At 38.1% G+C, this 15,199-nt stretch overlaps 1 protein-coding gene across 29 annotated transcripts in view; it reads right to left on the bottom strand.

Moving 5' to 3' along the window:
• Positions 1-15,199, bottom strand: part of SGIP1 (SH3GL interacting endocytic adaptor 1) — a 172,743-nt gene that overhangs the window by 59,423 nt on the left and 98,121 nt on the right. For 16 of the 29 annotated variants that reach the window (XM_019731952.2, XM_074334889.1, XM_074334888.1 and 13 more), the window contains 6 exons: positions 14,086-14,110; positions 13,103-13,154; positions 11,695-11,780; positions 9,229-9,321; positions 6,506-6,580; positions 3,805-4,308 (listed from right to left, as the gene is read on the bottom strand). In XM_019731952.2, coding sequence (XP_019587511.2) covers positions 3,805-4,308; positions 6,506-6,580; positions 9,229-9,321; positions 11,695-11,780; positions 13,103-13,154; positions 14,086-14,110 — 835 coding nt within the window. The remainder of the gene's footprint in view (positions 1-3,804; positions 4,309-6,505; positions 6,581-9,228; positions 9,322-11,694; positions 11,781-13,102; positions 13,155-14,085; positions 14,111-15,199) is intronic. The other 13 variants (XM_074334896.1, XM_074334897.1, XM_074334899.1 and 10 more) reach the window with 1 other exon arrangement.

The raw sequence follows: 15,199 nt of genomic DNA, 5'->3' as shown, positions 1-15,199 counted from the left end.
AAATGGCGCTAGTACACCACAATGCGGTGGGGAGAATCAAGTGAAAGAAAAAAAAAAAAAAAGCACTTCAAAACATGTAAGGAACTAAATAGCCTTTCCCAATTGTGTTTCTTAGAACACAATTTCACCATTTCTTTGAAGAAAGTATTAAATATGTGTGGGAATGGTTATAGAGCCTATGTTTCTTTTTTGGCGGCCAGCACATTATAAGCCCTAAAACAGTACTGTCCAATAGAGCTTTCTGCCGTGATGAAAATGTCCTAGAATGAGATAGACACATGTGGCCTGTGAGCACTTGAATTATGGCTACTGCCTCTAAAGAAGTTATTTTTAACTTTAATTAATTATAATGAAGATTAAAATAGCCACATGAGGCTAATGGCTCCCATATTGAACATTGTCGCTCTAAAAAGATCTGCAGTTAGGAAATATATTTTGTTAATTCAATCCCAGGTAACTCAAGCTCACTCATTTATGGATGTGTATGCGTGTATGTGTGTGTGTGTATCCATGTCTAACATCTTTTAAGATTATTCTAATATTCCAAGTTGGAAAATGTTGCACCAAACATTCTACCTTTACTAACACCTCTCTTTCCCTGGCTTCCAAACTTGCTGCAGGCCAATAAAACTCTTTTTCCTTCCCATCTCTTGTCACACAACCCACACAGGAGAAGAGATAGCCTCTGCCAAGAATCAGAGTCTGCCTTCCAGGAAAGCAATGTTTTGGCTAAACTAGGTATTTTTAACTTTTTCCATGAGGAAATTAAAGTTCTTGGAGCAAGTTCTTAACTTCCAACTGTGTTTGAATATCAGGTAACTCTTTTGATTTACAAAGCTGTAAGCACTGTCTAAAGTTGGTGGGTGACACCTTGCTGTGAATGAAATTTTAAAAGTGAGCTTAATGGTATCCAATTTAATAGAGTTGGAGAAGTACAGAAAGTCTCATCAGGCAAGGGTTATAAAAAGCAGGGAGTGAGAAGCATTGCTAATCTTTAAAACATGAGGACATATCCAATCGTTGTAATCCTAAATTTACATTTCTGCCAGTCTGTGTATATTCCATCAATAAAACATTAAACAGCAAATAAACTGGGACTTAATTAAGGAGTTAATGGTGCAAAGTTTTATTTATTCATGAGCTTCATTGGCCCAGTTCAATCTTCCACTTAGAAATTCAATCCTTTAATACCAGCAAAGTATTTTCTTTTTTCCGGCTCAATTATTAAGAATCAATAGTCTTTACTGGTAACATTTTAAAGTACTTTCAAATAAGGGCATGGAAGCTAAACATAAAAACAACAGAACTCCCCAAGATTCCAGAAAGAAAGCCAAAGCTCCTCTCTCTACTCATTAGATCAGCGGTTAATTCAATTAAACAGACATCTCCCAGAGCTTTGTGGAAGGTGATGGAAGAAACACAGATGAATAACAAAGCTGTCCTGCCCTTCGCTTTCACCATGAGAGCTTCGCGAGAGGGCATTATTCCTTGAAAAGTCCTTTCGAAAGACTGAGAGCCGGGCTCAGGAAAGAGAGCCTCCTTGTGGAAGACAGCGGAAACACGCCCATCTTTGACAATGAACAGCCCGCTTCTTTGGGTTTGAGGTCTGAAGTGAAGGCTTTACTTAGAGGCCCTTATCGTATTATCTTTACAGAGAAGTAAGGAGCTTATATCCCCAAAAAGACCTAAAGAAGCAACAGGGGATGGAGATGGGTGCTCTAAACTTCTAGAAGTATAGAGAGTAGCACTGAGGAGTAGGTTTTCGGAAAACTTCGGTGATCTTGTTGAAACAGTGCAGTATAGGTGGGTGTCAGTCATCAAGTAAGTTTGGAGATTTTGTAACTAAACCTTACAAGAGGGCCTGCAGATAGCAGTGGTTAGGAATACAAGTTTAGGATTAGACAGACCCAAGTCTATCACCTGTAGCTCTGTAAAGTTGGGCAAATTACTGGACATCTCTGAGCCTCAATTTTCCCATCCGTAAAATGGGGGAAATAAGAGCATCTACCATATGGGTTGTTGTGAGGATAAAGGAATGTACATAAAGCACAGCATGGTGCCAAGTCAAGAAACCATAGTTGTTATTATTAGCAAAACAAAGGCTCTCAAAAGTCCTATGGTAAAGAAATCTGCTGATTTTCTTTTAACACAATGTTCCCTAAACTTATTTGAGTATTGAATACTTTTCTTTTTTTGGTGGAGGAGGGGACAGAGGGCACACCTAAGGATCCATAACATCGGTTTTGTGCGCAGTACAGCCCTCTCTTTGATCAGCCTGGATGCTCTAACGTTACAGCACAGAGGGATTTGCATACATAGAGCAAGCATGGAAGATACTCTATTGAAAAGACAGCACTGATGACTGACTAATAAAGGTAATGCCTTTCCTTTCTGTCTCTTACTAGATTAAATAACTTAAACTTGGTATCCTCTTTCAAAGCAAATGAAAAACAAATAGTATTAGGTTGGTGCAAAAGTAATTGCAATTTAAAAGGTTAAAAATAATTGCAAAAACCGCAATTACTTTTGCACCAACTTAATTCATGACACCCTCAGGAAAATGCCTAAACTGAACCCACAGGTACAGAAGGGAAGGCACTAGAGGGTCTTGACAGACAAATGTGAGCACCAGTGGAATAAATGATAGGGAAGAAGATACATTAGCAAAATATTATTATTATTATTATTTTTTGGTATGCATGGCAGGTGTTCCCATCCTTTCAAAATTAGAGAATACAAAATGAAGCTTCAAATAAGGAAAACAAAAAACAGATTCAATGTCAACATTTGTATTTATCATTTCAAAACGTACATTTCTGATAGTCTTTCCCATCACCCGTCACCATACGTAGAGTGAACTTCATAGGCTGATGAGCATGTCAAAATGAAATCAAGAATACTTAATAGCAGCTTGATTGGATTGAGGTGCAAAAAGGCATCTTCTTTTTGCTTTCCCCTAAAATCTCCTTTTCAAACTCCTTTTTTTCTGAAGTAAATTAGGGGGGTTAACATGGTTCTTCCTCCACAACAAAAGAAAGGGGGGGAAAATAGAAGAAGAAAAAAAAATCACATTGACTTATAAAAACTATGACCCTTGGGAAAAAGAAATACAAACTCTCAGTTATAGGAATATAGTCTGAGGACCTAATCTATAACATGGTAACTATATTGTATAGTCGATAACACGGCATTGTGTAATTTAAATTTGCTAAAAGAGTAGAACTTCAATGTTCTCATCAAAAAAAAAAAAAAAAAAAGATAAACCTGTGAAGTGATGGATGTGTTAATTAGCTCAATGTAAGGAATCCTTTCACAATGCGTACATATGTCAAATCATTATGTTGTGCAGTTTAAATATCTTACAATTTTCTTTGTCAATTATACCCCAATAAAGCTGAAAACAAAACAAACTAACAAACTAGGGCCCTTGTGGAGGCACCTGAGGAGGAAATCAGACATTTAACATGAAACTCACTGGCTATGACATCTGTCTTTCTAGAACTTTCCTGAATCTGAACAATGACATTACAGCTTTCTTTAAAAATATCTACACTTCCTAACGGCAGGGTGTAAGGGAGGGCACTCCTAAGGGCTGGGAGCGCGGGGCGGCTCACATCCACAGACTTGCATTATGACTGCGAGCATTTGATGGACTAAGACATGCCACGCGGCCACAGGACACCCAAACCAAAGGAGGGATGACAGCTTTAAAGCCAACTGCCAAGCAGGAGGAAGGCGTTGCTCACACTGCAGCAGCTATGGCCATTCCGGGTCACACGAGCACACTCAAACAGTAAGACGTACCACTGGTGGTCCCCGTACCACTGCCCGAGCCAGGTCCGGGGGACGAAACCACAGTCCTGTAGGTGGGTGGTGGTGGGGGAGGCGGAGTTGCTCTCTGGCCCAACCCAAAATCTTTAGGAGATGAGACTGTTTCTAAGTAATCGTCTTTAACGAAGGTCTGCTCAGCGGCTTTCTTCTGGACTTCTTCTAAATTAAGCGGCGACGGTACATTGCGAGGAGGACCAGGGGGCCCTGGAGGGGGTCCTGGGGGGCCAGGGGGGCCTGGGGGGCCCAGAGCTGGGGAGTCAGCTGGGTTGTCTGGTGTAGCTGGTGGGGACACCACCTTTTCCCTTGGAGTCAACTCTGGAGTAACATGTTCCGGGGATGTATCAGAAAAATGGACCCACTTTTCTTCAGCATTAACAGCAACAGACTTGGGGGACAACACTGGGCCAAAAATGCTGTCCATGTCATTGATTGATGGTGGTTTTTCAGTTTTGACCTCTGTGGCTGACTGGTCATTTCCTGTAGTTAAAGTAGTTGATTTTAAACTTTAATTGACTTTTTGAGTATTATTTGTCTCGGGGGCAGGCAGGACGTGAAGGGTAAGGCAAAGCCTGGTAAATAGATTGCCTTGTGAGGTGCCTCAGTAGGCATATTTCATGATGTAAAAATACTGTGATCAGAGCAGAAGGGGGAGGAGAGAGTTTCCTGCCACCAGAATGTGAGCGTCATCTTTTTATGCGCTTATTTACCCTTTTGCAGGGTGACCCCGGTTAGCTATTTTTACCGTCATGAAAAACGCTGAGCACGCTTTTGATGCTCAGTGCTCTCCAAAGCCTGCTCACAAGAGTGAAAAGTGTGATCACATTGAAAAGGCACAGGTAAGTTCACAGAGATGTACAAGCTCAGGAACTGCAAATTCCACAAGGGAGGTCCCTTGTGAAAATCTGGCCTACTGAAATGTATACAACGCAATAGAAAAAAAAAAATTGATAGCTGAAAATCACCCTCATATTTGATAAAGATTATCTACTCTAGCGTATTAAATGAAATGTTTGGTGAAACTAATTAAAATATCTGTTAGTTTAAAAAAATAGCACATCGTAATTGGCTGTATGTCATCCACCTTAAATACACCAGAAACACAGTACAAAGATTATTTAAAGGGATATCCCCACATGTATATTTACAAACACACACATATACACCCCACAAACAACATACACATAGGTTATAGAGAAGATATTTACTACTGATTAGAACTTTTACATATACACTTGTTTAATAGTGAAGAAAATTATAAAAAATATCTTTATAATTTCTTTTCTCGTCAAGTCTCTAACCTGTTAACATTGTAGGCGTAACTGTGATATATAATCTATCTGAAATCATGAAACAGAAAAGTCTCTTTTTTGCTTAAAAAGTAGCATCAGCTATTCTTTCAAATTCTTGTTAGTAATGTGAGAAAAAAATTAAAACTATCTTCTACAGCTTGGCAGGAAATATTTTATAACTACAATGTGAGGAAGTGTACTTTTTAAAAACTGAGGTTATTCAAATTAGAAACTGATACCTAAATAATTACAAGGCATGAGAAAAAGGCCCTTTACCTTTTAATAACCCTTTGGCTACAGGAACCAGCTTAGTACATCCATATTTCACATTTGAAAGGAGTTAACGTTCAAGGTTCCAAGGCTACCAATAAATGGGGTAGCATTTTGTATGGCCCACAATATTTATAATTTTGTTGCTGGTAGATTTATTTATAGCTAACATATTTATGGAAATACAAGGGGCCAAAATGATTTGAACTTGCAAACACCTTTACCTGTGACAGACACTCTGGATGACTCCCTTTTGGATCTGAGTCAATATAAATTTCATGAGTGACTATGTCTTGCATTTTGCTCTTATTGATAAATATCCCCCTCTGTAACTATCTAATTCACCTGGCTGCATAAGTAACAAAGGATGAAGCTGCAATAGAATTCCAAAGGTGATAAAGAACCACATTCTAAAGGCCCAGACACATAAAATAACTATTACTGCTTTTGATTTGCTAGCCGAATAAGATTAGGTAGATTATAAATTGTATGAATACGTAGTATAGATTTTACTAGAAGATAAAGATGTGCCTTAGAAATGATCTGTCTAAAGGCATGCAGCCATTCCTTGCCATATTTCATCATCTTTACATCTTTTATACCTTTTTGCCATAGGATGGATACTAAATACTTTTATGACTACTGGGAAAAAATTCCCCATCACCCATGCTTACCAGTATGGTGTACACCCTGGGAACCATTTTATGTCTTTATAGACTAAACGGATTTAATTCTAACAAAAATTTTATCCATTTTGGAAAAATACAAATTGTACCTTGAGACTACTAATTTGTAAATCATTTAAACAAGATCCTATGAAGTGAGGTGTCAATTCAGGATATTGAGATATTCCCCCCTTCATTTTACAAGTAAATGTGGCCCTCATTTAGCAACAATATACAGAGGAAAAATTAATTGAGAAAGTGAACCGTTTTGTGAAACCCGAGAGTGATTTTTTTAAAAAATAAGTCTTCATAGTAATGGAAGCAAAACTAAATACAAACATTTTCATGTTTAGTCTAGTCTAAGGCTTTCAATACATCAAGGGCAGGTTGAGGTGTAGGGCCACTGTTCTGACTGCCACATCATCCCCGAACAGAAAAAAGTAAGCTTACCTGGTCCAACTGTGAGGGGGGAGCTTGTTCGGGGTGGAGTGGCTGGTATATTTTTTGGAGGCAGTGGTGGAGGTGCTGCAAAAAGATGAGATGCAAACATTATTGATTACTTTCTCCCTAAGTTACACAATATTCTGTAGATAAGCAAGGTTTTGGCTTTCCTCCATATTCCTGCTATTAATGGAATAGCCCATGAATGGTCTAATTTTTTTTTTTAAGTTCAAAATGAAGGGACTAATGCAGGACCCATTCAGACTTTCTGCTTTGTGATAATAAGAATTTGCCAAAAGAATGTCAGATAATAACCATAATAATATCATCATTTTACTCATTCATTTCTTTATTAGACAAACCCCCTATGTCCTCTATTAGGAACTAGGAACACAGGGTTGAATAAAAGAAGCTTCTGCCTTCAAGGAATTTATGACTGAATGATTGAGAATCATGTTAACACACCGTTTCAATCCAGAGAGTGATAGAGGCACTCTGAGAACAGCTGGGTGGGGACTCAGGTGAGGGATTTTTAATACAGTCAGTCTTTGAAAGACTGGATTACATGGCTTTATCTGGATTGAGTCTAGAAAGATTTCTCTAAGTTATATGTCTTAAATTGTAGTATATTTTTGAAAGTCTAAGGCAAAATAATTTGCATCAAGGAAGAATGAACAGATTCTTTAGATAAAAATTATGGCTAAAAAACCCCCTAAAATAGAACAAGTATTGTACTATGGCCCCAACCCAGAGATTCACCCTTCTGAACTGGACTTGTCATTTTATAGACAAAGTTAGGAATTACTGTTTCAACAGGTACATTTTCCCCCTTATTCTTCTTTGAAATGAAATGTTTTCTATTCACTGGCCATATTTGGTATATCACGAGTTCATAAACCAGCTATTCTCATAAACCAGCCCCAAGATTCATTTGTGAATCTGAATGTGGCCCAGTCTTTCATAAGCTAAAAGCAGAGGGGGCCGGCTGGCTGCTCACTGGAGAGCCCTTACCAGTCGCCTCTACCTGCATGCATTAGAAAGAGCCCACTTCTGTCGTCCCTCGCCAACCAAGTTTAATGATTCATTTTTGGAGAGCATCCCATCCTTCCACACAATGGGCCTGACAGCACCTGTCATCCTAAAGCCCGGGAATATGTGGTTCCTAATCTTAGGGATGAGCTTCTGAAAACGACACCTCAAAGGGATCTCGTTTTCCCATAGAAGTTAAGAGTCAACCAGGGGCTCTATTTCTTATTAAGGATCTCTGCAAAAATTTAGGTCACAATCCACAAAATATCATAAAACGAAATAAAATACCATAAAAGCCTAATAACTTAAAAGAGCAACTTTATGCTGTAATCATGAAATAAGCAGGATTATATACTACACATCAACTATACAACAATATCTCTTGTGCTGGGCATAACCCCAGCACATAAAACTCATACAACTATAAAATACCAATAGTTGGACTTAAAAATCAGTATGTTAGCTACATAAACATATAACTTGTTTACTTTCTTAGCATATAGGAAGTGTTTTCTAGGAATAATCTGGACAGATCCGGTCTCTAAAGAAAGCTTTCCAAGGAAGTTAGAGCTTTTCAACTGGCTTTGTTTCACAGTAGCATGGAGAAATATTCAAAATCATGCCACTGGGGTTCTAATCCTTTCAAAACACATTTTTGAATGTTCAGAAGTTATAAAAAAAGGTGTTGATGTTTTTTCCTATCCTATTTTTATAAAGGAAATAGTCTTGAAAAGACTGGATCACATAGCTTTATAGCAATATTCCCAACAAATAATTTCATGGGCCTTTAATTAGGAGTCCTCTTGATTAATTCCTATGATTATTTTTAGGCACCAAAAAGCAGAGCCCTGGGGATGCTGAACTGGAAAAGGTATTAATTGGTCTGTATGTGAGCCTCACAGAATGACAATACCCTCTGCATCACCCCCCACCCCCAACACCTTTATCTGAGATCCAATCTTCCTTCCATGGGCATTTTAAGGAGTGCTTTCCACATGCACATCTGCTATGGGAAATCTACTGAAATGAGAACTCAGTGTATCCATCTACCAGGTGGCTTGACAGAATGAGCAATTCATTCAGTCCAAATACCAACCCACCGGCAGGTGAATGGCTATAAAGATCTTCAGGACTTCATTCCCCAGCCACCTGGAGTGGATGGCCCAGCTTTGAGGTACATTTGCCCTGATCTCTCATCTCAGCTTCTGTCTACCGTATACCATCATGTCTCTTGCTCTCCAATCATCATTCTTTCCTCTCAACGTGTCCTTTGTATCATGTGTAGCCTCAGTTGTTTTGTAGGACTATCAGAGGTGACCATATCTGATTTGGTCACCTCTGTGTTGTGCAATAGCCCATGCCCAGAGTGTAGTAGGTTCTTTAGCTCATTTGCTTCTCACTCTTACATATAGGTAATGAACAAATGAATGAATGAATGAATGAATGAATGAATGAGTAAGCCTGTGGGATGTCAGAAGAGACTATGATTCAAAGTTAATAATTTTACTTTATGCTATTCCTGCTTTTACAATGTGTCCTAGGTTCCTTTAACTCTAAATCCTGTTAGAATAACATCTCTTCTGAATATTATACAGTCCAAATGTTGCTTACGTAGACTTTCTACGAGTTGCCTAATTTCACTGTGCAGACAGACAGTAAAATGAGTCACTTATTTTTCCAGACAGACCAGGCACATAACTTACTTCCAGTGGGAAAAGGTCTTGTTAACTTTGGCGACTCGATACTTGGATTAATTGGTTGGCCCGAACCCCATATCTCAGGCTGATCTAAAAGAACTGGAAACATAAAAGAAAAGAAAAAATTTTCCAAAGTGAGTTCAAAAAAGAAACGCCCCTGGATTTTAGAACTTAACATTTCAATTTAAAGTTGAGCTTCACAAAATCATTTCCCCGTTGACTCAGTACCAGCAAATGAATTTACAAATGTGCTGCTCCTCATTCTTTTCAAGCAGAGAATGGGAATAGGACTGGGCATGCGTTTGTGTGTGTGTGCCACGGGCTGTCTGTGTGTTCACATATAGCTAAATAAAAACTGCGTTTTCTTCCTGCGTGGTCACTTCAGGACATTCTGAATGTCAGTACACGTACTGGGTGAATTTCTGGTACCCACTTGACATTTGCTTTAAATTGGCTTATTTAAAGTTTGTTGTGCATATGCTTCAGAAATGAAAATGCCTGGTTGTGTACAGTGGTTCGTATCTTTAAAGGATCTTATAGGGTCTTTAGATAAACCTTTTACAGCTTCATAAAGAGAAATTAGATTATTCTAAAAATGTGTGGTGACTATCTTAAGAGAACCAGAAAACTAAACAAGTGCTTAGACATCTAAAGTAAATCAGGGAAATTAGGTATTGAACCTAAGGACATTGACTCTAAGGTGTCTTCTATTTCTTTTGTCTCCCCTTTTTGATGTTTTTTATTACTATGGTAACGATGTAAATAACAAGCTCTGCCCAGCACCTGTCATGTGCCAGGGTCTATATACATAATGCTTGTAATTCATTAGGCTGTAAAACAACCTGGGAAACTAGTTAAATATGAAATTTGAATCCAGCCTTCGCACTTACCATAGGACCTCGGGCAAGGCATTTAAGCTCTGAGTTTCCCTTCCTTCAGTGTAAAGCAGGAATAATAAGGGCAATCTCAGAGAGGTACTAAAAGGATTAAAGGACGATATAAATATAATACATACACGAAAAATGTAAATAAAATATGTGTAAGAAAAAATGTGTATAAGACACTTATTACAAGGCCCATAGCTGTTATTATATGTATTTAATCCTTACAACACCACCATGTGGTTGATATTAGTACCATTTTCAGGAGAGGAAACCAAAGATTAGAGTGATTAAATAACTTGCCCAAGAGCAGACATGGTGAAAGAATAGGACCTCAGAGCTGATCCCAGGAATGCATATCTGAGTCCAAAATACATAGTTTTTCCCCAAGCTTTTTAAACTAGAGATAAAAAACTCAATCAAAAGAAGTGAGAGTATGTAGACATGACACGTAAGTGTAGGAAGAATCAGTGTTCTTGGTGCATATGTGGAACTTCACAGAACTTCAGGGGCTAACACCACCTAAAGAACAAGCAAGCCAGCCTCACTGACAAGTCCTCTTCATCACAAACCTCAAAGATGGTCTTATTTCTGTTGTGTTTGAACATCACAGCAACCTTTTTTTTAAAGATGTGAAGCAGCAATTTTGTTTTTTGTTTTTTTTATCATAGACTCCATGTGGGACACCATCTTGATTTTTAAGAACTCTTTTCTATTTTGTATATCAGCTTTCTATACAGGTACGGAATTCCTTTAATAGGTAGATTCAAATGACACAAATCCCACCTTCAGTGACTGCACAATTATGTCTTAAATGTGATCGCAGATCAGTTAATAAAACAACTGATAACCTCACTGAAGGACTTCAATTGCAGACACATCACTGCAGGAGCATTTAGGGATGCTCTGTGTACACTTTCCTAACTAAATCATTGAAAAAATATTCAGAGGTGGCTAACTGCTAGCCTGCCTTCTAGCACATTCTCCATTTCTTCATAGTTAAAGAGTTTTAGCTAGCTACATGGCACTAAATGCTCTCTGATGGCTCTGGTTGGAAGTGATGGTGTCTCTTCCAGATTTTGCTTTTTCAAGAATTGGCAGTAAGGTCCATTGGTCCTTCTCCACCCCCATCCCTCTTTCTTCTGACTGTGAGGCGATGAGAGCTGGGGCAGCCCCCTTGGACCCAGAGATGAAGGCCACATGTTGAGAATAGCAGAGCCACCCTACCAGTCCTACATATATTGTTTACTTTGAGACTGTTAAGGTGAAACAGAAATAAAATTCTATCTTGTTGCGTTCACTCTACTTTGTTACTGTAACTTAGTGTCCTCATTATGCTTTCAAGTTTTGTTGTCCTTAACACTACATTTATTCCCTTCACCAATGGATCCTTGAAAAATAACATTTTATTATACATATACCATTGTACTCTTAAATTACATCATTTTTATAAAAGCATTTTATATTATCAAAAACAGCTACTGCAGATCTGATGATACATTAGAAATATGCGTGTCTCAAAACATATATTTATACCATGTACGTTACACTTCAGTAAAAACAAATCTACAGATATACACATTTTTCCTACCTTCTGTCTTCTGTTCATCAAAAGCTGATTCTAATGGTGGTCCAAAGAGGGGAGCTAGGGCCATAGTGTCATCTGGAGGTTTTTTGCTAAATCACATGCATTAAAGCAAAACATAGAGAAAGGGATTATTAATGCTAAAAAAGATACACAAGTTTTCAAATATTTTTCACAGTAAGGCAGATGTTTGTGTGTGCACTTGTATACATATGTACGCATGTATGCATTTACATAAGCTTCTGTAGGGCTGGAAAGTACATATAAGGATGTCAAATGTACGAATATTGTGGACAAAAGAATTGGTAGGAGACAAGATCCCTGCTTCTCAATGAGGGACCAAGGTGCTCGTTCAATATGTTGAAGGAGAGAAACTCTTTCAAAGCATCCTGATTCTCTAAAAAGGATAACACTAGAGGTAATAGTTTATTGCAAAGCCCCTTGCTCTCTGAAGATCTCAAAAACCGTTGATATTTGTCTTCACCACATCTCTGTGTTATAGTTAATATGGTTTATAATTCATGAAAGGCAGGCATAGGGAGGCTAAATGATAAGCCACCCAGGAAGTGTGAATAAGAAACTGGGTCTACCGGCTTCTAATTCCATCCCTCCCGCCCACCCAGTAGACTAGTTCTAGCCTCCAAATAACTCAGTACAGCACATCTCAGAAAGACAAAATGAGTACTGAAAAATCAGGGGGAAAAGGAGGGTGATAAGTTAAACTCTCATCCTTTCTCCCAATTATGCTTAAACTGGTTAACAAAAGATAGTGTAATCTTCTCCATTTGTTTCCCAGACCTGATTCCCTCTTGATCCTAATGAGTTCTGTGTGTGCAGTGGGAGGTGAGAGATGAAGAGGAGAGCGGAGGGGTTAGAGAAGGGGGGAAATTAAAAAGATTCAGCTTTTACATAGAAATAGGAGTCCTTTTGGAAAACAAGACCCATTTGTACAATACTTGCTGAATCCAATGAATACACAGTGTAAAATACAATATTTTGCCAAAAACAAAACCAAAACAGAAGATTCCTTTGGTGTACAGCAGACAAAATGTATCATGAGACTGTATCCAACTAAATAGGGTACTCTTCGTCGGATAGTATCATCATATTTCAGATTAGCATTGCAGACCCCAAAAGACCTTTTCGTATAGACCTTCGACTCTCCCATTAATGAGGGGATTGTACATCCTGAGAGACAGCTGCTGTAGATGACCACAGAGTACTTCCATGAAGGTCTCCCTCAGGCTTCGGGTACTATGAGAAATGATAACATATTTGAACCATGCTATGGATGTAAACATATGGGCAGGCCCTTTGTTAACAGGAACTGAGAGTTTAGCTCAAAGGAGACTTGCTTAATTGTTAACGATGGTGGTACTTTGCATAAAACACAACCAATGTCTTTCACACTCACCTTATAAGTTCTGGGGTTGGTGTGGAACGCCTGGGTCTGGCCACTTCTTCACCTGATGCACAGGACAGAGGAACTTTTAAGGCATACTTTTGCTATTCCTTACTTGTGTGTCTTATGAGCTATGTTTGGAAACACTTAGAGATGTAAGTTCCGTCAATAAGCAACTCAATATGAAAACTTTGCAAAACAAACCCTGAAAACAAATCCCCTCCCCTGGCAATGCAACAGTCATATATTAAGCATATGTGGTAACATTTTTCTCTGGCATTTGTAAAACCTAATTAACCAGGAACTACTATGATACGACATTGAATAGAAGACTTGTAAACTGCAGAGCTAGTGGAATAACATACCATTCTTCGAATGTCTGCTGCCTTGATCTGTTCTGCTTCCCAATTACCGTAAGAGAAGATTAAACCAGCCCATATGTACATAGTACATGAATCCAGCATTCTCTGCCTGTTCTTTTCTTGAAATGCCAAGAAAATGTTATACCTTTAACTAGGAACCATGAATTTAGAATTCCCTAGAATGTGCTATCCACAGCAAGGGAGAGCCATGCTTTATGTATATTATAACCTATTTCGTATCACTTTGGTTGACTAAAATTTTAATATTGAATAACACAAGAATGAGTGAGTTCCACCTACTTTCAGTCCTCCTCTCCCCACCCCCAACACCAAGCACATACTTGATTAACCTAATGTCTAATGTCAAATGATACAGTAAGAGTTGACAGATTTAGAAAGAAAATAGCAATGGTTTTTCAAAAATATATTCACTTTCAGAATTTAAACATTAATCATTCAGATCCTACCAAGCCCCTTTATTATTACAAGATTTCTTTGCTGTAAAAGTAAGACATTTGTAACCTTAAAAATCAAGCCCAAAAGTATATAAGTCAAATGCATATAATGCTAGATCCAAGGAACTATTCCTTCTTTTAAATTGCACTCTATTTCTGGTAGCTAAGATATACTTACTGGATAAGTTCCTTTTAATTGCACCCTAGAATTAGAAATAGAAACTATAAGGTTTAAGACCACATATATGTTATGTACAATATGTATATTTTTGTCATTGCAATTAAACTAAACTCAAAGAAATGCAGATGGGGAAAAATGCAATTTTTCTCACAATGGCATTTAAGTTAGAAATTGTTGACACACATATAAATCAGTTTTTCATTTTACTCAAAGGTTATAGAGAGGAAGACAAGTTAAATCATAAGTATTCTGAACCAGAAAACTCCCTTACCTGGGTAGATTTGGTACATTAAAGCAACTATTGAATAGTCTCTTAAAAACAAACAAACAAACAAAAACAAAACAACTCCGAAGTCTAGCAGACAAGAAACTAAATCCAAGTTAAACTTACATTTGATGTTTGAAAATCTTAGCCTGTATTAGGAGTATTGTCTGCTTTTATCAGATGGGGTCCATAAGTTGTTGGTAAAAACAGTTGTAATTAGTTTACTAATGCTATTTTAAAAGATGTAAGTGGCAAATGTTAAAGAGAAGGAAAACTTGGAAGCATTGCCATGGGATGGGCTATTTTATTCAGGGAACCAGAGAATTCCATCCTCCCCACCAGGCCTCCTATCCCAATTTCTCCCCCTTGCTTGCTACCTGACCCACCACTTGGGAGTCATTCCTTTGGAATGCAAATAGCCCTGGCAGGAATAATCTGAGAAGGCCATTTCTAGTTTTTATAATGCCCTAAGAGAAACATATTTTGATAACAGAAAGATTGATTAGATAAAAGCTTCTATTCAAAACCACTGTAAAAGATTCTTAGCATGAGGTGCTTCTAGAAAAGTAGACCACTGGAAGGGTGGCACCATGGGTGGGGCTTGGCTTGTCAGGGCTGTTAGGAGAATGACAGGGCAGAGCTGGGGTGAGGGAAGTGGAAGTATAGGAAGGTATTATAAAGGGTGTGACCACGAGCTTGGTGGGTGTCACCAAACATACATTTTTTTCTACTTTCCTACTTTGGGGAAAGTTCAACTTAGTGATCACATATGTTTTCTTCTCTCAATTGATAACACTAATAACTCAGGACAAGATATAGCACTGTGAGAAGCTTCTTTCCCTCTTT

The sequence above is a fragment of the Rhinolophus sinicus genome, linkage group LG06 (genome assembly GCF_036562045.2).
Source record: "Rhinolophus sinicus isolate RSC01 linkage group LG06, ASM3656204v1, whole genome shotgun sequence".
In the NCBI taxonomy this organism is placed as follows: Eukaryota; Metazoa; Chordata; class Mammalia; order Chiroptera; family Rhinolophidae; genus Rhinolophus; species Rhinolophus sinicus.
The sequence above is the reverse complement of the archived record's forward strand: the minus strand, read 5'-3'. Positions and strand labels throughout refer to the sequence as shown.